The sequence below is a fragment of the Nematostella vectensis genome, chromosome 10, assembly GCF_932526225.1.
Source record: "Nematostella vectensis chromosome 10, jaNemVect1.1, whole genome shotgun sequence".
NCBI lineage: Eukaryota > Metazoa > Cnidaria > Anthozoa > Actiniaria > Edwardsiidae > Nematostella > Nematostella vectensis.
Genome location: NC_064043.1, coordinates 4,538,149 through 4,559,675, shown reverse-complemented (window position 1 = coordinate 4,559,675; position 21,527 = coordinate 4,538,149). Strand labels below are relative to the sequence as shown.

Genomic DNA, 21,527 nt, shown 5'->3' with positions numbered 1-21,527 from the left:
TCCAGCCAATGATTATCGATAGAAAGTAAACAAGAGTTTGATAGTTTTCTGCACACGTGCAAATTCACTACCACACCATTTTAGGCCCCTGCGTCTTGGTACGAATACCCGATCCAAACCAAAATAAATTTTTCTATCCTTCTTTCTTTTACACCTCCATTTCACACCACAATTTTCCTCATCCTTTTTTTTTTCACCTACCCACCACACACTACCACAACCTATTCTATAGTGGACTTTAAAAGCACACTAGCATACACACATTGGCACCAGTCGGGCCAAGACGGGACGCTAGCACAGTCTATTACCCGTGCAGTTCGGCAACCATGGACAGCTGACTCGCAAGGATAGTTTGAGTCGCAAGGATAGTTTGGCTATCCGACGGAGTCTTAGACTAGCAAAGGTCGCATGCGTGATCCGCACAATTGACATCACGCTAGCCCGGCCGCAGCTCTAGATCCCACATGGATCTAAGCTGTGGTTTAAAGCACTTCGTTCGAGTCGAAGTCGCCCTGCAGCTTTTTTTGCCGATAAGTTTAACTGAGGCAAACAGGCTATGCCATGCTGACGAGTCCTAATATGGACTAAACAGCTGTCCATGGTTGCCGAACTGCACGGGTAATAGACTGTGCTAGCGTCCCGTCTTGGCCCGACTGGTGCCAATGTGTGTATGCTAGTGTGCTTTTAAAGTCCACATTTATTCTATAGTCCCACTTTATCTTTTCACCACCCTCCACCACCTACTAGTTTAGCCCATCCACCTTTTCACTGTAATAACATTACTACCATCCCCACTCTACATTACCTTACTAGCCATCCTTCACCACCACCCTCCTACATCACCATACTATATGATCACACCCACTTCACTACCATACCATTTTAGGCCCCTGCGTCTTGGTACGAATACCCGATCCAAACCAAAAAACTAGGTACCTCCCCTCCCTTCCACACATGGTGAAGGGCTGCCCTGGTTACCTCCCCTCCCTTCCACACATGGTGCCCTGGGTACCTCCCCTTCCTTCCACACATGGTGAAGGGCTGCCCTGGCTCCCCTCCCTTCCACACATGGTTAACGACTGCCCTGGGTACCTCCCCTCCCTTCCACACATGGTGAAGGGCTGCCCTGGGTACCTCCCCTCCCTTCTACACATGGTTAACGACTGCCCTGGATACCTCCCCTCTCTTCAACACATAAAGGGCTGCCCTGGGTGGTACCTCCCCTTCCTTCCACACACGGTTAACGACTGCCCTGGGTACCTCCCCTCCCTTCCACACATGGTGAAGGGCTGCCCTGGGTACCTCCCCTCCCTTCCACACACGGTTAAGGGCTGCCCTGGGTACCTTCCCTTCCTTCCACACATGGTTAACGACTGCCCTGGGTTGGTTGAAGAATGGCCTCCATTCTTCTTTGCCTGCAAATCATATGTTGATCTACAAAATAACCTACATAATAGTAACTATCGGAAGAGTTTTTCAAACTATCAAACGAAGATCTTTTTTGGAGTTTTATGTAGATCACATAATTTTTGAAAGAGTAAGCCATTTTATATGGCTTCCATAAAGTGTGATGAATGAATTGTGAAAAATTGTAATCAATATTACAATATCATTCATGTAATATGGGAATTCAAATCAACTTTACTTAATAAACGGCTTTTTTTTTCAAAGTGTGTTATTATGGATAGGACAAAAGTGTGTTATTATGGATAGGACAAAAGTGTGTTATTATGGATAGGGCAAAAGTGTGTTATTATGGATAGGGCAAAAGTGTGTTATTATGGATAGGGCAAAAGTGTGTTATTATGGATAGGGCAAAAGTGTGTACACCATATCTGCTCATCTGAAAACCTTTTCAACTCCATATTTCTTTTATCTATCCAATTTTATCAAATGTTTACTACCCCTCTTGATTTTTTCAAGTTCCAATTTCCTCTTTTTGCTGTGGAAATCTGTGGAATCTGTGGGAAAAAAAGCATACACGTAACTACAAATGTTCTATTATAACATCATAATCATAATTTGAATAACACCTACATCAATAACAAATAGAATATGGACACAGATGAACAGCCTCCATGAAGCACTCTCTGACCCAATTATTTTTAAATTTCGAATTGATTTGGTAACAAATAAACTACAATTTCCAAAAAGAATTTTCTTTTTATCTCAAAAGAATCGCGAGTTACAAGGAAAGTTCGTTTTCCGTCGAATATAGACATAACACGAAAGGTGTCACAAATCCTTTAATCCTTTTAAGACACAGGATCCCACAACTAATTTGGTGCTCGTTATCCGGGAGTTTTCAAATCTGAGGTGACACAACACAGCGTTATTATAATTTTGGCGCCACTCTCGCGTACTTCTCAAACTATAATTCCTATAAGCATTTATTATTATACTGTGACTCCATCGACTTTTCCGAACTTAAACGTGGTAAAACCTAAAGCGAAATCTAACCGAAATCCGTGGCTATCAACCATCATGTCTGGACAAAAATGGATCGTTCACGTATTGAAAGATTTTTAAATGAAGCGAATATCATTTTACCCTGAAAACCAGTGGCTCCGAGAGTTTTTCGAGCGAAGAGCCCCTAGCATACTGGGAAAAGCGGATATTCAGCCTCTGGAAGCCAGGGTGATATCATTTATCTCGTGGATCCAAAGAAGCGAGAACATTTTCGATAACTTGGGGAGTTGCAGCACCACGTTTGTTTACTGGCCTTAGCCATAGTGGCTTGCCTTCCCTTATTAAATCGAGGTTTCACGCTTTCTTTTTTTCTCACTCTCTTTGACGCATTTCATGTCTTTGCCATGGCTTCTTACTGGTTGCGATTTGTGATGAGCTACAACGCAGGCACGAAGAGTTCTCAGTGCTCATATTACGAGCTCCCCGTGAAAAATAGGAAGCCGTATCCCACCAGCGGGGAGCTTGTCGGCGCTTGTGTTAATGGTGAAGAGGGTAGTGACAGATTGCCTCTTAATCCTCTTATGTTTACTTAGCTTTAGAGGCGAATATCTCTGCTATGAGTTTTGCTCCAATCTGCGTGCTTTAAGAAGCTATTGGCACAACACAATTTATCGTAAAGAGTTCATGTTTGAAACATTGTTTTAGTCGATAACTTGAGATTAATATCGTGTCTGCGATTTTCGAGTCCTTTCTTTTGCCAAATTATAAACTGTTATATAACGAAGATCGGGTAGCAGAACGTCTTGCTACTTTGAAAACCATTTCCTTTCGAACAAAACAACCAATCAAAATTCGCAGTAACGATTTTGGTGTTTGTTATGTGCTGATTGATATTCTGCGTTTGAGCCTGTTTCACGTGGTAAACCTGTGGTCCTATAACTCGATATGTAAACACCACTTGTTTTGTCAGTTTTCGGGGCGCGCTTCATACCGTATAAACAAATCACTAAATGTAGATATATGATAGTACTCTACATTTATTCAGCTTTAAAATGATATATTATTCGCAATATTTCGTTAAATATTCGCCCGTCAAGCAATGGAATTCACGGATAATGAGTGTATTTTTGCTTTGGAGAATATAAGGTTATATGACAGGCTAAGCTTGTCCGGTTCAAAAAATACAGATTCAATTTTCAACGTCAAACGTCACTTTTCCTTTTACCTGAAATAGCAAACATATTCAGATGATGAGTTAAACGAAGCTGACAACTCACACGAAGCTCAACTCTCCCTCGCTTACTTACCTTTTTGTTAAAAAAAAACTCTGATGCTGTTTACGTTCTAGGTGAGTATCGTTTGGTCTTGCAATGAATAAGGCTTGTAGTAAGATACAGGAAAAGCAATTATGGAAGAGAAGGGTAATTAACCAGGATTTTAGAGAAAATTGGCTGTAAAACAGCAGTATGGAGGGCTGAATTGAGATGGGCTTGGCGACCGCCCATCGTAAAACAATGACTCTCAGTAGCCAATCAGGAAGGACCTTGTAAGAGCTGCGTATTATCTGTTGCGAGCAGGAAAACCTTGAGAAAAATCCGACCAAAGGGAATAAGAAACGCAACTTGGCAGTTCTCTGAGAACTGGACACAGATGAACAGCCTCCATGCGCCTGGTAAAAGTCCTCTGAGAAAAGCTACACGCTACCCGCCTACCTCAAAGCTATCGAAGAAATCCCTTTACAACGCTGGTTACAATACTGAACATTGAAGGTTTAGTTTCGCATTTGTGCCTTTCAATTCGTGTAAAGCTTGGTTAATAACGAGTTGGTTGTTGATGTTTTCCGCCATATTGAAGTTCTGGACAGGATTTGGAACGTTCAAACGCTTGCGCTCGGCCCAGCGCACGTCGGCCTTCGCGCGCGCACAGGGTTCCCAATATTCGAAAATAAAACATTTCCGAATAACCCACAATGATAGCAGGCTAGCCGTCGCTTGGAAGACCTAATTGAGGTTGTCGCTTGCCGTAGAGACACAAATAGAACGCATAGCATACCAGTTAATAATAATTACCTTCTGTGTTGTCTGCTTTAGCAGCACAGTCCAAGTAGTCTCTGCACCTCGCTCGAAGACAGCTGATCTCACCTCTTCCTTTCCGTTTGAACGGTTTCGTTGCGCGGACGGGAAAGCTTTAAACAGTGCGTTAGTTTTAGATTCAACTTTCTTCTTAGGGATTTCGTGTGATCAAAAGAAGCATTGAAGCAACTAGTGGGACGGGCTAGCTCTAGGCAAAACATTATTCAAATTTGGTAAAGTATTGAAAGTATGCGCCAACTAAGACCAATTTACTAGACAACTGTGTGTTTTGTTGTATAGAGGCAATGAATAGGCCTTTTGTAGTATTGAACACAAAAGTGACTTCCAAATCACAGTAGTATAACTGAGAATTGGGTGCAGTTGTTTAGCTTTTGTTCACTAACACGTCAAAAGTACATTGAGACAGGCCCTTTTGTTGGCGAGAACACTAAGATGACAAATGGCATTTGGTATGCCTATTTTTGGTGTTTATTCAATGATGTAATTTGCTAATGTGCTAACCAAATTGAGGATTTTTAAAATAAAAGGTGCTATTTTAGGAATCTTTGGATTATGGAGTAAGTCAATTCAGTCTATAAATGTTACTTTTGAGTAATTTGAAAAATAAATAAAGAATCGAATTCGAAGAATTATTTTCTTCCATGTAGATATTTCCCCTAAGATTCATTTGAAAAGGGGTTGGGCTGGGGGTTGGGGGGGGGGGGGGGGGGGGGTGGTTTCTTGTAATCACACATGTAAATAGAATAATTTCAATATATAGTTGATTTCCAGTTAATAACATGAAGAGAACTCCTCTCTAGGCTGTACATTCGTTATGTAAAGCTACTATATTTCTAAAAATATGTTACTACACATCTCCAACAAACATTAATCAATTTTACTTTTTTGATATAAAATATAGCAATGCATAGGCACTAAACTATACGCTTTCTTCTTTTCTAGTTTCAAAATATATTAAATTATTTGATTTTATCTAGCGTTACTTAGCAACGATCAGCATTAGTTGCTGTGCACACGATAACCGTATGCAAGAGATTTGGTGTATTTCATAAAGGCGACTCTTGCCTTAAACCTTAGCTCCAGACCTCAGTCTAAAATGGCACAAATGGGACTACAAGAAAGGTTAATCTAGTTATCGTCACATCGAGTAAGTACGCAGCTGCTTTGTCTCCTATTATCTTTGTTCTACAAAGGAGTTCTTTTGTCTCTATTCTACTCGTTCTTTGTGTCGAGGTGCGGATATTGTTCATTTGCCCAATAAAATTGCAGCTTGTAAGAGCTGCGTACTGACCCGTCACATCCAAAAAGTTTAAAACAAGACAGGTAATGGTCTGTAATAAAGATATCCGTTAATAATTTTTTCACTATACAGATTCGCAAAAGTAGTGGATTATTGTGATACGACAACGCCGTAACATGATTAGTGATTTTGTACAAAAATAACAATAGGGAAACACTGCCTGGCGTATTTAAGTCATATGACAAAATTCAAAACCTCCTGGGGCATGGCCCCAGTGCCATGCCCATTGCCAACAGCTGTTCACTATCTTTCTTCTCCCGTTGTAATACTGCTGACTTTCAAAACTGTATCAAACTTTAAGAAAAGACAGCAGGCTAATATTGCCTACTCAGCAAATGTCATCATTTTAGTCAAGTCTGAATCCTAAATCTGGGCTAGTCAAATACGTAAGTAGAATGGGTCTTTACTATAAAACTATATCAATGTATGAAATACCATATACCATATATCTAACGGTTCCATTTTGTAACATAGCACTGATAACTAACACATCGCTTTTTGTTCTTTTGAAACATGTGAACATGTGTGTTCCAAGAAGTGTTGGATATGTCGTGGAAGCGCGTGACGACGTGGCACGGCGTTCTTGACTTACAGAGGCTCGTACCTCACAAGTCTCTACTGCAAGCCTCACACAACACTGTCATTATCTGCATATCTGTTATCCATCTTCTTACCCACACTATAGCTGTGCTTAACCGTGCCGTGCGGTACCGGGTAGCACATGCAGTGAAGATCCACGCACTGACTCTGTCGTCCAAATTGTAGACATTCATATGTTCCACACTATTTTTTTCCCTGAAACATGCCGTACCAGTTCTCGTTAACATGTTCAGTTTGGATAGTTATCCAAGACACGCCCACTTGCCGTCCAAATAGTAGCCATTCATCTTGGCATATTTCTCAGGAAGATATTCTCACTTTTGAATCACGCTGAATCATGTCGTACCAGTTATCATTAACATGTTTAGTGACCTGTCAAAGCCACGCCCACTTGCCGTCCAAATATTAGCAATTCATCTCCTTGATTAATTTCTCAAAAGATTTCCTCACTGTAATTTGCGCTGAACCGCGCAGAACCGGTTCTAAGAACATGTGCGATGAACTGTCCACGACCTGCTCACTGACTCTACCGTCGTGGCTACCATCAATCATTTTGTGGCAGATTTCTCAAGAAGATTTCCACACTGCTTTTGTTCTGGACCGTACCGTATCGATTATCATCAGCACTTGAGTTGAACATACCAAGACCCGCGCACTGACTTGCCTGCCATGTAAGTAGCCGTCAATCTCCCTTGGTAGTGAGCTGTCAAAGCCACGCCCACTTGCCGTCCAAATATTAGCAATTCATCTCCTTGATTAATTTCTCAAAAGATTTCCTCACTGTAATTTGCGCTGAACCGCGCAGAACCGGTTCTAAGAACATGTGCGATGAACTGTCCACGACCTGCTCACTGACTCTACCGTCGTGGCTACCATCAATCATTTTGTGGCAGATTTCTCAAGAAGATTTCCACACTGCTTTTGTTCTGGACCGTACCGTATCGATTATCATCAGCACTTGAGTTGAACATACCAAGACCCGCGCACTGACTTGCCTGCCATGTAAGTAGCCGTCAATCTCCCTTGGTATGTTACTCAAGAAGATCGCAAAATATAGTTAACTGTTGCTTGAGTGCTCGTATACAATGCAGTAGACTTGGGGATGACACATGGGGAAACAGAGGATATCAGAATCAAATTGTAGCTCATTGTATAACTTATTACATTGTATATTTTTATTCGCTTGATTCTTCGATGAGCTCAAGAAGCTTGTGCACATAGTCCTGCAAGGCCTGCATGTCTTTCTCTAAGGTTTCCAGGAATGCAAGACGCTAAGGGGAAAAAAGATATTTGGTGTAAACAACAATAAAGGCCGCCCCAGCTGTGTAAAATGTTGGGCCAAGTAATTATGTTTGCCTGACGAAATCGTTCAAAACTACGTAGCATCGTAAAACACGGTGGACAAACAGCAAAAATAGTCTTCCAACATTACGTAGCCTCGTAAAACACGGTGAACAAACAGCAAAAAGTCTTCCAACGTTACGTAGCCTCGTAAAACACCGTGAACAAATAGCAATAAGTCTTTCAACATTATGTAGCCTCGTAAAACACGGTGAACAAACAGCAAAAAAAAGTCTTCCAACATTACGTAGCCTGTAAAACACGGTGTACAAACAGAAATAAAAGTCTTCCAACATTACGTAGCCTCGTGAAACACGCTGTTCAAACAGCAAAAATGTCTTCCAACATTACGTAGCCTCGTAAAACACGGTGAACAAACAGCAAACAAAATTCTTCCAACATTACTTAGCCTGTGAAACACGGTGTACAAACAGCAACAAAAAAGTCTTCCAACACTACATAGCCTCGTAAAACACGGTGAACAAATATCAATAAAAGGCTTCCAACACTACGTAGCCTGTGAAACACGGTCTACAAACAGAACAATGCTCGGCCCGCAACAGGATGGCGCTGTCTATCGACGTGTTTCATAGATCTTCACCAATACTAACGTAGAACGTATACAATAAAATGTAAATAAATGGGAAAATAAAAATGTAGTCGGTGCTTGTTATGAATGATTAACAAGTAATCATTCAAGTATCATAACACGACACTGACAAAGAATTGATATCGGCACCTATCGTTACCCTACATGGCAAATGGACGCCAAGCGGGCTTTTAAAATGCCAGCTGGGCTATGGATACCAGCAATTTATGGCACACAAAACACTCAAACGCGCGGCAAACAAATGCCGAGGAAACATTGGCCTACTTTTAGTTTAGCCAGGCCTTTAGCGTCCTACAGAGGGGTCTGAATCTCGTTGTCCCGGCTGCTATTTACCCGGTCCTGTTCCCGATATTACCAATCCCATTTTCCCAGCCTGCGGTTTCACCCTATTATGACCCTGCATTATGAAGTCTCTGGTCGACAGGCCTGATAGGGGGGGGGGGGGGGGGGGGTGAAGTTCGCGGATCGGCGGATTCAGCCACGAAATGCTCACGGATTACGGATTTTGATTTTGATTATTTCAGAAGATTTTGGAAATACGGCGGATCACGGATCTGTCTACAATTTGGGCGGGGATTTCGGAGGATCTGTCTACAATTCGGGCGGGGATTTCGGATTGCTTTTCGGACTGCTTTGACGGTCCAATTTCGGATTTTAAATGAATTTCAATCGATGCTATTGTTTATCTGTCTGTGCGGATCTAATATCTGCGGATCCACGGATTTGCCCCGAAAATGTAGCCCCCCCCCTGATACGAGGGTGAACAATGGCTAGCGAATTGACACAAAGAAACCACACCCTGACGTACCTCTTTCTGCGACGCATCGTTGATGATGTTCTCGTACTTGCCGTAATCACGCGGTGGGGGTTTGCTGAGTTTTCTCACCACGTCGGGGAAGTGGTTTTTCGCCACGTCTAGCAGGTCTTCTCCGTACAACTGCAGCTTTTCCATGCTGTCTTCGATCAGCCCAACTGCATCCAACACCTGATGAAGGCAAATGATACATAAGCGCGTGTTATTTGTTTCCCAGATAATTGACTTTCCAGCCTTAATTGTCCAGCCACGCGCCTAACAATTACACTACTTAGTAAAGAGGTAAGTTGCAGGATATCATAGCACAGTAACGGTTCCACAGTAACTGGCATTAAGATTGTTTAATTAAGCTAGGAGAAAAGGGGTAGCATAAGTTTTTTTAGCATTAAGTTTTTATTTTTATATAATTTTCAAAATTGCGTTGCATTTTAAGAGGGAGGGGGGGATCGGATGCTTGCTTGCTAACAAAAGCAAACATATTAGGCCCCATACATTATTCACGCGTAGAAGCAATTACCGGATTACCCTTGCCGTATATTTATTTGTCATTCGACCATATCCAATACGATAAAAGGGGGTTGCTGTACCTTATCCTTTGGCGCCTGAGCGAGTTCTGTTGACAAATGAACCTCTTTGCTATTGTCTTCGTTTGATATAAGAGTCATCCTCTTTTGAGTCTGGTGGAAAGACGCATTTTTATAAATCATAGTCAGTACACTATGATTGGCCAAGACTCTGCGCAATTTTCGAGAGTCTCGAATTCTCCCAAACACATCCAAGTTTTGTACGATAGTTAAAGCCGCATTGTCACCAGTTTCCTTCCGGAGGTCCGACGGGAACCTCAACCGTTAAAAGACAAAAGAATCTATTAAAATCCGAGCTATTTAACAGGCCATCCGCTCTAAATTATCAATCAAATCCTCAAAGAAACTTCCAGTAGACACACTGCTTTCAATATTTTGAAATATTTTTCGCGTTTTCCGTGAAAAATCATCGGATATTGTTACGTAATCGACCGGAAGTAAACTGGTGACAATGCGGCTTTAATGTTGTCATTTCAAATGCGACGATGATTTCATGCAATTGACCATCAGCATCATAGTATGATTGACAAGGTTTGTTATCGGCACCTATCGTTACCCTTATTAGCACATACACGCCAGGAGGGCTTTATGGATGCCTACTGAAATACGTGAACCAGCAAAAGCGATTTGGATAAAGCAGGGTTGCCCCTGTTTTTTATTTTTTATTTTTATTTTGCATCACCGAACCTTGACGCTTAAATTTAAGCCCATGACGTCACCAGAAAGAAACACTAAGCTATGCAGGCCCGTACCCAGGGGTGGGGGGTGTAGGGGATGCGAACGCACCCCCCCCCCCCCCCCCCCCCCACAACGGCCGAAGTTCCACTTTTGGTTCTTAATAGTCGTGCTTTTTGTAGACAAAACTATAAAGCATAAGCTAGATCACTCTGGTATGTAGTCAAATCCGACAATTAACGTCACGTGGAGATACAAAGGCGTAAAGAAATCCCTTTTTGTTTTTTCGGGGATGGTCAGAGAACTCACTCTCCCCACCCCTCCCCACATCCCCGGAAAAATTAGGTCCACTTTTTCGCATTTCGCTCCCCCCAAGAATAATCCTGGGTACGGGCCTGCTATGAATTCAAGTAGTTGCATTTTGAAGACTTTATCTGGGGCAGAAACATCAGGTCTTAACCAGAGTTTTTACGCCGAATTAAAAGAAGACGATAATGAAGAAATCGGAAAGCCAAACTTGTGAAGGGTGTTTACCTGGTCTTTGAGCTCAGTGACCAGTTTGTCCTTCTCTCGTTTGAGTATCGCCACTTCCTGCTCGCTGTTTTTGGTCGGACCGATCTCCAAGAGCGCGATGTTCGCATCCTTCTCAGATATCGTCGCCAATAACGCGTTTTGTCTGCAACGGAACCCATTGTGTTATACACTTGTATTTTGGGATATTCTAAATCAAGGCCGAGATGCTAAGTGTAATCGAGGGCCACACTCAAGGGTGTTGCTTATTTAAAAGTCTCCAGATATATTCGGTTTGTAAGAGACGGTCATAATGTCATAAATCGGTGAGATGAAACATAGGTAATAGGTAATGCATGGCGACGTGCCTGGAACCCCCTGTAAACGAATAAGCTCCAGCACAAAAAAGCGAGGGTGGCTGTCTTTTTATGGAATTACTTTTCTCTCAATGGGGAAGCCCCACCCCTTCCCAGATCCGCCACGGCTCTATCCGCTCTTCCATCCTTACCTTTTGGTGGCTCTCTTTTAATGAAATTACTTCTCTCTTATGGTGGAAGCCCTACAGCCCCACCCCTTCCCAGATCCGCCACGGCTCTATCCGCTCTTCCATCCTTACCTCATTTCCAATACCTCCTCCACCATATGTCGTCGTTCAGACTTGTAGTAATTCAAGATAGCGTCGTTCTCATTCAGCGCCAGTAATAGGGACGCGTTCTTAGTGTTCGTGATGGCCATCTCTATGTGGCTCCTCTCGAGCTCCGTCTCGATATCCTCCACCCTCTGGGTAGCGGACTCGGCGCTGTTCGCCTGCTGAGCTAATAGTTCCTCCCTCTCGGCCGCTATCGTCACGCTTTCAGTCAGGGCTTCTTCTAGTACCGCTATTCGCTCTTCTTTCGTCTTGAGTTCTTTCTGTTAAACATAAATCGAGATCAGCTGTAATCACAGAATACGGGTCTTTGTGTGCACGTGGTAGCTTGAAACGTACTTGTAACTGGTAACAAAGACGTACGCTAGGTGGTCATGAGTCTCCACGAATGGGTTTACTCTGCTCTATCGTTCAGCGCACGTGATAGCCTGAAGACAATCGAAGATCACGCCGCGTGCTTACCCTGATTTCGTCAACTCTCTCGTCATGCTCGTTGCCCTGTTTCTTCACGTCGTTTAGTAGTTGTGCCTGTTTCTCTCGCTCTAACTGCTGGTTGCGTTTAATGGTCGTCAACTTCTTGTTCTGCTCTTTCAGTTGTCTGTTTGGCGAAAAATTACATTATTGATCAAGAAAGAAGCCTTAAAGAATGCATTCTCAGTGCCGTAGCAGGCCTCGAAATATTGGAGGGGCACAATACAGAAACATTAAGAAAATATTGGGGTACAGCCACGCCCCTACTGGTCATTTCCTTATAACTTTTGAAAATATTGCTACGGCCCTGATCCTGGACAACAGCTCGAAGCAAATCCAAAAAAGGCAATTTATACGTTATAAGTTGCTCGAATGCTTACTTCGATTTCCAATATTTTGCGAACTTTCACCGACAATTCCAACAGCTAAATCGCTTTTTTGCTTCCATCATTCAAAATACTCAAATCGGATTGATTGGCCATCATTAAACTGGTCTGCAATCACGCCAAATTTCACGCAAGGCGCTGACCAAGGGATTAAAAAGCACCAACCTATTGTCCCAAAACAATCAGAAGCCGCTCCCTTACCGTTCCAACTCCTCTATCTGTTCATCCTTCGCTTGGATGTCTGCCTTTAGTTTGAGAATGGTTTCGCTTTTTTCGTTTTCCTTTTGGACCTTAGAGTTATCCAAATCCTGCATGGCTGTGCGCAGCTCTTTCTCTAACTTGGATACCTCCAATTTCTTGCTGCTCAGCTCGGACGCGAGTTCCTCCTTACTGTCCACACTCTGAGGGAGAAAAAGGGATTTAAAATCGGGACAGAATTGGCGTAGTCGACAACTCGTGCAGTGAAATCTCGATAACTTGGACTGACCTCAAGTTTCCTAGAGACTAATCTGAATTCCTTTATCCTTTCATTACTGACAGTTTTCCATTTCCCTTACGTTTTTTTTTTCATCTTGGCGCCACTGCAACTGGTCTCAGTTATAGTATCCAACACATTCATTTCGCTAACAAACATTCATATCACCCACAACAACAGCCACATTTTCTTTATTAAGAATAATCTAGTAAGTAGGTCTTGTATTTACCTTTTCGAGGTCTCGCTCCAGTCTTGCGTTTTTCTGCTCCATCACATCTAACCGCACGTCCTTCTCTTTGACCGACGACTTCAGCTCAATAAGTTCCTTCCTATGGGTAGATATCGTCTCCTGTGAAACGATGACAACATTACAATGACTTGACGCATTTTTAGGCAAAACCGTAATCATTAAATAGTGCCATGGCCCATTTTAAGTCACAATAAAAGGCTTTTGTTACCGCAACGAATATAATTTTGATGCCATTAGACGAAATTTCTGTCCTTAAGATTAGGGATGGCGCTTGAAAGCGTTCAGTGGATATAACAGAGTAATTTTTGCTGTAGCTGAAAAATACATCTCAGGGCAGTTTTGGCAAGTACACTGTAGAATCTAATAGTCTAAGCTATACTGTACCTCAAGCCTTGATTTCTCTTCCTTCATGACTTCCAATCTGGACTCTAACCGCTCGTAGTTCCTCTGGACGGTGGATACTTCTTCCTGCTGCTCCTTGCCGCTGCGTTGCCGCTGGGCTTGAAGCATCTCGATGTACCTGTCCTTGTCGCGTATCGTCGCTTCTAGGCTGCTAATGGTAGATGCAGAGTCTTGGTGCTCCGCTCGTAGGGCTGCCAACTGCCCCTTCGTGCTAGCCAAGGTGGCCTCTTTATCGCCTATCTCAGTATGTAGAGTTTCACACTGAAGGGAAGAGAGGTAAACGCAGGTAAATGCTGTTTGTGTATAGCGCGGGTAACAAAGTTGGTCCTTAAGCGCTTCACGTGCTTTTACTCATGATAATGTAACATGATTTGTAACACGGGCCAGCGTCCCTAGCAGTTATTTTACGTCCCCCAATACAGGTTAAAAATTGTACCGAGCGACCGGACCTCCATCCTAGTAAAAGTTTCTGAGTAGTATGACTTGATCTGGTTTTGAGCCCTGGTCATCTTGTCTAAATAGCGTAGCCCGTACAATAACCTATCGCGCAAGTCTCTCAGGCAAAACTTTTAGTGTGTTTTATGGACTGACTGTCGTATAACTGACTAAAGTAGACCCTTCTTTTTACATCACATATAAGAGGGGGGGGGGGGGGCTTTGTTACTTATAGCAGACAAAAATCTAGTCCCGTTTATGTAACTTCTCCAATACTGGTAATTTAGACTTACTCTTTCGCGTAATGTAGCTAGCTGCCTCTCCTTGGTTTCAATAACACTCTTTAAGTTCTCCACAGCAAAGGAGTTCTCAGAGTGTTCGGAGGACATGGACTGCATCTGTTTCTCCTGGTTCTTCAAGGAGGCTTCTCTTTCATCTAAACGGACACGTAACGACTCCAGCTGTAGAAATGAAAAGTTCTGTTATGCCTTTTTTTCAGAGGGGTATTACAGCACGACTATTGCAGACTAAAAGATAGCACCATAAACTTGTAAATTGGTAAATGTTTGAGCGTTATATTGTTTGGAAAATGGCGTTGTTTGGACAATCTTTAAATCCAACATACCAAGGATATCTAAACCATTATGCATGTTACTTACTTTGAGTTGAAATAAGGATCCATATTTAATTAAAACTTGAAGTGGGTATTTCACGATGCTAAGCTAAGACCTATACGACCCATCTATATACTCCTATTTCACAAAAGGTTGTCAGTGCAAATGGCGAATGGCATATGGTAAATTGCTTATGGGTACTAATTATTCGTAAAATTTAAGGTGTTAAATACAGTCCAGCGTCAGTCAAGCATTAGTAACCTTTAATGGATAATTGTTTTGGTTTATCCATATTTTTCGAGACTCATGGCTACTTTCGATCGTAGAACTCCCATTTGGCAATCGCCATTTGCACTGACAACCTTTATTGAAATAGGTGTATATCGCCTACAGCGCAAAGGGTAAAAAGGATAAGATGCAAAAATGAATGAAATGAAATGAATGAATAAAAGCAGACGTGCATTCTTCGTTTCCCAATTTTCCTCGACCTGCCCGCAGACTGCCAGTCCAGATCCGTAGCAGGCCACGTAAGATTTGGGGGGCACAATACACCCCATGCTATGGCCCTGCACTTAAAGCCGCATTGTCACTAGTTTACTTCCGGAGGTCCGACGGAAACCTCAACCGTTAAAAGACAAAAGAATCTATTAAAATCCGAGATATTAAACAGGCCATCCGCTCTAAATTATCAATCACATCCTCAAAGAAACTTCCAATAGACACACAGGCACATTCATACTCGCACCTCACTCTGTAGATTCTTGATGTGATGGTCCTTGGCCTGTAAGGAAGACTGTAACACACTGATGTGCTGTTGCTGATCAGACTGATGAGCTTTGAAGGTGTCTAGCTTGGTTTCCGCTGCACCAAGTGCTGCTTCTTTTTTGGCGACTTCTGACTTCAGAGACTCAACCTATGAGGCAGACTAATATAAGATCTAAAAAATAGTTATGGCTTTAGCTGCAGAGAACATGTTGCAAATCTAACTAACAGTTTCTCAATGTGCTGGTTAGCTAAAAAAAAGTGCTAAAATCGTAACAAAATGAATTTCACAATAGCCAATGAAGCCAAAATGCTAATCCAATCTTTTAATTAATTAACTTTTATCGACACAGTGGGTGTATAGTCACTAACTAAGGTGGGTGTTGAGAATTGTATGAGCTTTTCCAACAATTCCAAACACCTATCTTTTGCCATTCAAGTTCTAAATGTTTAAACTGAATAACATCTATTCAGGGATCAATTGTCAATGGATAAAATAATTTCCTCGACCTGATTTTGCAGAAACCAAGATTTAAAACTTCTGGATTTTATTGTTGCTGATGTCACTTTTTCAACGTTTTGAAATATCATGTTGAATACAAAATCTGTCAAAGAAACGTATTCCAGTGTGAAAGATACGATACATTGTGTGTGTGTTTTTAGAGTATTTCTAAGATGATGAATTTTGTGAACTTTTTTTAGAGTAGAGTAAGTAAACAAACCATACCTTTGCTTTCAAAAACTGTGAGTGGCTTTGATAAACTTCGGCTTGTTTTTTGTCCTCATTAGAAATACTACTGTTGGCCTTCAGGTCTGCTATCTAGAAAAAATATTTCTTGCTTACAACAAACCTTTATGGAAACATTATACAGTTTTGTTGTATAGTTTTATCATGATAATCACTAACCACCAATGAACTTGCATTGCATGTCAGATGTACACACTATGTTTTATCACCAAGACCTTCCAATAGTATTGTTCATGACCACTGCTTATCCAAAAATTACACTGCTTATCCAATAATTAAATATAACCCAAAAAAATTAAGGTGGTTACAATAAAATGCTACAAATAAAGAGACAATGGGCAATGAAAAATTTACAAGAAATCATTTTCGAAGCATGATAAAACACTTCTTTCAAACTGTTTAGTCCTTATTGCATGAAAACGACTACTACATATATTTCTGTATCAAGTAAAAAAACGAAACTAGGTAATTGGTAAGTTAGGAATAGGTTCTGTACCCTCATACCAAATTCGACACAATAAGCATTTGTGCATCATCTTATTCCATAGATTCTAATTAAGTTAAATGTTTACTTTATAATTTCACATACTTGTTGTTCCAGTATTGATACTTGGTGTGTCAAATCTGCAATTTGGCTCTCCTATAAGGTACATATATAATGAATACAAAACTAAACATAGATTTTGCAAACATACCTAAGTGAGACTCTCTGTTAGGGAATATTTTATTGACAAAGCAGCAATGTGGGATAGGGGGCTTGCCCAAAAAACATATCATGGTCACCACCTAAAAAGGTTCACCCCTTCTCAAATTTTAGATAATTCACATGATATTTTCAAGACCTCTTGATTTAATGTTCACCCCCAACCTAAATAAATATTTTCCTGTAGTCATGTTTATATCTAGTAAGTCACTGAAAACATTGTGGAATGTATCATCCAATACTATTTAATACTGTGCAAACAAAATACAGCAACAACACAACCTTGTTTTGATTAGTTGACATATCCAGTAAGTCACTGAAAAACTCGTGGATTGTATCATGCAATACTACATAAATACTGTGCAAACAAAATATAGGAACAACAAACCCTTGTTTTGATTAGTTGAATTATATAAAATACCTTGGCAAGCATGTTAGCTGACTGCTGTAGCTCCTCACTCACATTGCTGATTCGCAGATGATCCATTTCCTGAAACCATGAATATGGGATAATTAATAGTAAAAAAATACAACTGACTGATATGAATTGCTGTTGACTCTTGTGTGCTTTTTTTCAATATATGTAAGAAGCAGTTGTATATCTATGTTTTTCCATGAAATCTACTTTTACTCTTCTTTTAATACAAGTGCACTCACCCCTACTAGCATTTTCAAGTTATAAAATTAACAGTCCCCATATATCTTTTACCTACCTCCTGCAATGCCGTTATCGCCCTATCCCTCTCACTGATTCCATCCCGCAAGTGCTCCACCTCAGAAACCACTTCAGCAAGCTTCTTCTTGTAATTGTCCTCCTCTTTCTTCCCAGAGTCTGATACTTGCCCCTTGTTCTGTAACATCTCCATTAGTCTTGCTATAGTCTCGTCCTTAGCCTTGATTGCCTGTTGTTGGTTCTCCAACCTTATGCTTAATTCATCAAGCGATTTCTGCAACACATAGCTTTCATTTTCCTGTCGTTCACGCTCCTGTCTTAGAGTTTCTACCTCCCGATGAATGTCCTCTTGTGAAGATAGAAAGCTGTGTGATGATGCTGTAGATGATTTTCTTATAGTGGATGCTTCACTACCTTCCTTGCACTGCTTCAGCTGTATTTGAAGATCTTGGATGATCTCAGTCCTTTGCTTTTAGACAAAACACAAAAGAAATTCAACCAGAATGCTAAAGATCCACAATTCATAGACATAATTTCCTTTACACAATGCTCAATATCTAACTAAAATCAACTTTGTTTTGGGAGTGGCCATAAAAAAAAACAATAAAAATAGTTCAATATGCCACTTGCCTTTTAAAAACTGTCAAATAAATTTAGCCTTTTTACATAAGTATATTATGTTGTAGTGACAAAAACTTTATCAATGATAGGAATTATTCTACAAAAAAGGGATAGTGCAATAATAATTTATATGTGCTTTTATAGTTAACTTGGTTATTAAAAGATGAATTGAATGGGAAATATGCTCCTGCTAAGGTATCTTAGAATATTTGTTGGATACAAATTACATTTTTTTTTCTAACCTGAGTTTCATAATATCTTTTTTCATGATATCTCAACAAATGTTCCTCCTGTACTGTTAACTATTTGGGGAGCTCTAAACCGAGACAGACTAGACAGCAGGCCCCCTGATCCTTTGAAAGCTCTGAGTAGAATCTGTCTACATTGTCGGCTTTTAATACCCTGTTGCTACAGTCATTTTAAAAACAAGAGTTTTTAAAAGAAGAGTTTCTGCCTACCTCCTTCTCCCTTTCTCTATACCTATATGAATTTTCCGCCTTTGTATTTGAATATTCCAATTTGTGAAAATGTTCAGATGCATAGCCAGAATTTGCCAGGGAAGTGGGTTCATAGGCCTTTATATAGTATTTGATAAGTGGTAATTCTTCAAGAGAACAATGCTTTATGGTTGTCAAAGGGGTGCCAAACCCAAGCTATACCCCTCAAATGGATGGGAGGTGCACTAGAAAGATGTAAACCATTCAGGACCGTACCCAGGATTTTTTTTTTTTTGGGGGGGGGGGGGGGGGGGGTTGCAAAATACGAAAAAAGGACCTATTTTTCTGGGGGGGAGGGGGAGGGAGTCCTCGGATAAGACTCTAACCACCTCCGAAAGAACAAAAGGGGATTTTTTATTCCTTCGCAATATCTCCACAAGACGTTTATTATCAGATTTGGCTACCAGAGCGATCTAGCTTAAGATTTCTAGTTTTGTCTACAAATAGCAGGTATATTGAGCACTAAAAGTGGACTTTCAGCCGTTGTGGGGGCACAGGCCTGGCATTGGGCACAGGCCTGGCATTGGACTTTCTGTCAGAAATCATTTTACCATTATTGTTTTCTTGTCCATTTTTCCAAATAGTATTTTAGTGAATCTTTGAAGGTGGGACATAGGCAATATTAATTAGTTAAGGCAAATTCCTCAGATATTATGAGTTTCCAGCTGTAATAAACGTCATAAGGGAATCTATGCCCCTACTGTTATGATTACAGATATAAGGGACAACAATAGAAAGGCCTAAATAATTAAATTCATTAATAACACAAAACGCATGCAGGGTTTAATACGAAACACAATACTTTTGTTGAAAACACAAAGCATTACAAATATACTACAATATTTGAATGAGATGTAGTAAAGATAAAAACGCTAGATAAATATATATGAAAAATTGGTGAAAACTAATAAATAGGGCTGCTGCAGTGTTGTGGTATAAATTCTTAGGAAAATTACCTCAAATAAATTAACATGTATAGATAGCATGACAAGCTAATAAGTTATTTGGATACTAGAAGTTATGTAGCCATGTTTGAAATCTCTAGAGGGATTGACCTTGCACATACATAACCCAAATAGAACTCAAAAGCAGTCTGTTACCGTAAACACAAGACAAACGACAGAAATTATCTAGCACTTTTGGTCAAAACAACGCAATTAACTAGCACACTATCCTAGACCCCAAAGTTTATTGAATTACACTGAACAAGGAATTAAACAGCTTGATTAATCAACAATAATTGAACCACTTTTTGGGGATGAAATCGGATATCGATTGAAGCTAAATAACTTATGCAGGAAAGAAATTCTACGTGGGAGCGTAAACCGACAATTTGGTTGAATTGAAGTCAACGTGTTGACAAGACATGCACAATCAACTTCCATAATCGGGTCATATATCCATCCTCAAACTACACAGAACAGGGAACTGAAATTTGTTTAATCAGGTAAAAATAATTAGTTTATGCTCACCTGGGACTCCTCGGAAACTACGTTGAATTGTTCTTTCAGCCTCGCAAATTTTTCCGCCTCAGCTTTTCTTGCGGCTCTTTCCTTTTTCAATTCCGGGCTCCAAAACATCTTAATGCTCCTCATACTAGAGTTTAATTTAGTCTCTTTCGCTTCAATGTCCTTCTGGAGGCGTGCATTTTCACGCTGCAGCTCAATTAACTGAGTATGTAGATCCGTAGCAAGAGTATCTCGCACAAGAGATGGCGACGAAGGATTCGAACTCGAAGAATTTAGCCTCTCGGATGATAGCGAAGGACTAAATGGGGACTTTGAGCTGAATTCAGAATTCATCCTGAATCACGTAGTTATGATAAATATACTAGATGATTTCCTGAGCAAATAAATGGTTATCAAGGATAGATGGTGACTTTAAATTCGCCACTTCAACTCTCGTTGCTCACTTCATTGCGAGGAATATCCCCGGACAAAAGCCAAATAAAATCCTTTAAACCAGCTTTGAACTCCAATTAAGCCAACAACTGATCCTGTTAACGTTCAGTGAATGTTATTCTTTCCATAAAGACTATTATTCTTTCCATAAGGACTAAAACTGGGGTGAAGAAGTTGAAAAACTTGAGAAAAACGCACCACCGTCCGAACGCAAAAAGAACAGCGACTGAGAACTCTTTACAAACCAACCGTATCACTCGGTCATTTCCCGCCAAATCAGTCATTCGATGTGCATTAGATCTTTGTTTAGGCGTGCTGTTTCGCTGGCTAAAAGCAGATAGCAGCTTCAGGGTACTAAAACACACTCGAACGATAGCAAATGGGCCCTACTCACCGCGGCCATCGTTAAAAGAGCCTGCGCACCAGACAATTTGGTCAGCGTTGTACCATAATGCTGGAGGTACTTCGTAGAAAATATTACATACTTTCCGGTTTCTAGCTTGTGTTTGAAAGGAAAGCGACACCACAGGCTTACCAACCTCTCAGTCAGTCTCCAGTAATAAAAAAGTACTTCTTTTTATAGGTATATAGTAACGCAGAATCCCTCAACTGCTCAAACGTTAAAAATACCGCTTATTCTGAATAAATACACATCACAAAGCAATGAGAGTTTATTGTGACCTTTATTCTAGGATATAAGACAATTATAGGACAATTACAGGAGGTGATCAATCGTGAAAATATTCGAGCTAGTTACTGGGATTGACTGGAGACTGACTGAGAGGCTGGTAAGCCTGTGGCGACACCAAAAGAACGGCCGTGCATGATTGAATGTTGAGAACATTTTGGAAGCACGGGTGGACTAGTTTATTAGCGCGTCGGGCTCTCAACGCTGTGGCCCAGGTTCGAATTCTGGTTCAAACTGGGTTCCTGCCTTGATTCGAATTTGTGTCACAAATGAGTTAAAGTTATCCTCCTGTTTCCAGTTTTCTCGGATAAGGACACTA

At 40.8% G+C, this 21,527-nt stretch overlaps 1 protein-coding gene and 1 long non-coding RNA gene across 3 annotated transcripts; both read right to left on the bottom strand.

The window, feature by feature from the left end:
* Positions 1 to 1,495: 1,495 nt before the first annotated feature.
* Positions 1,496 to 2,479, bottom strand: LOC116617410. Its single transcript, XR_004295759.2, has 2 exons — positions 2,038 to 2,479; positions 1,496 to 1,961 (listed from the first exon to the last, which is right to left on the bottom strand). It is a non-coding gene; the product is annotated as an uncharacterized LOC116617410 (long non-coding RNA).
* A 4,511-nt stretch (positions 2,480 to 6,990) lies between these two features.
* On the bottom strand, positions 6,991 to 20,938 carry LOC116617009 (ELKS/Rab6-interacting/CAST family member 1). 2 transcript variants are annotated; one of them, XM_032379353.2, is made up of 16 exons: positions 20,092 to 20,938; positions 17,542 to 17,970; positions 17,250 to 17,318; positions 16,715 to 16,765; positions 16,105 to 16,197; positions 15,361 to 15,528; positions 14,295 to 14,462; positions 13,549 to 13,827; positions 13,144 to 13,263; positions 12,641 to 12,840; positions 12,045 to 12,180; positions 11,553 to 11,845; positions 10,961 to 11,102; positions 9,755 to 9,844; positions 9,162 to 9,338; positions 6,991 to 7,673 (listed from the first exon to the last, which is right to left on the bottom strand). In XM_032379353.2, the coding sequence occupies exons 1-16, from the start codon at positions 20,419 to 20,421 to the stop codon at positions 7,578 to 7,580; spliced, it is 2,841 nt and encodes a 946-aa protein (XP_032235244.2). In that variant the 5' UTR covers positions 20,422 to 20,938; the 3' UTR covers positions 6,991 to 7,577. The 2 variants fall into 2 exon arrangements, with proteins under 2 accessions (XP_032235244.2, XP_032235245.2); XM_032379354.2 differs by lacking the exon at positions 9,755 to 9,844.
* Between the last annotated feature and the right edge of the window lie 589 nt (positions 20,939 to 21,527).

Excerpts from the sequence above, each read along its gene's own strand:
- LOC116617009 (XM_032379353.2), bottom strand. The coding sequence starts at position 20,421 with ATGAATTCTGAATTCAGCTCAAAGTCCCCATTTAGTCCTTCGCTATCA. Across the intron at positions 15,529-16,104 it reads CACAGTTTTTGAAAGCAAAG|GTTGAGTCTCTGAAGTCAGA; the intron begins GTATGGTTTGTT and ends TCTGCCTCATAG. Across the intron at positions 14,463-15,360 it reads TCAAGAATCTACAGAGTGAG|CTGGAGTCGTTACGTGTCCG; the intron begins GTGCGAGTATGA and ends TCATTTCTACAG.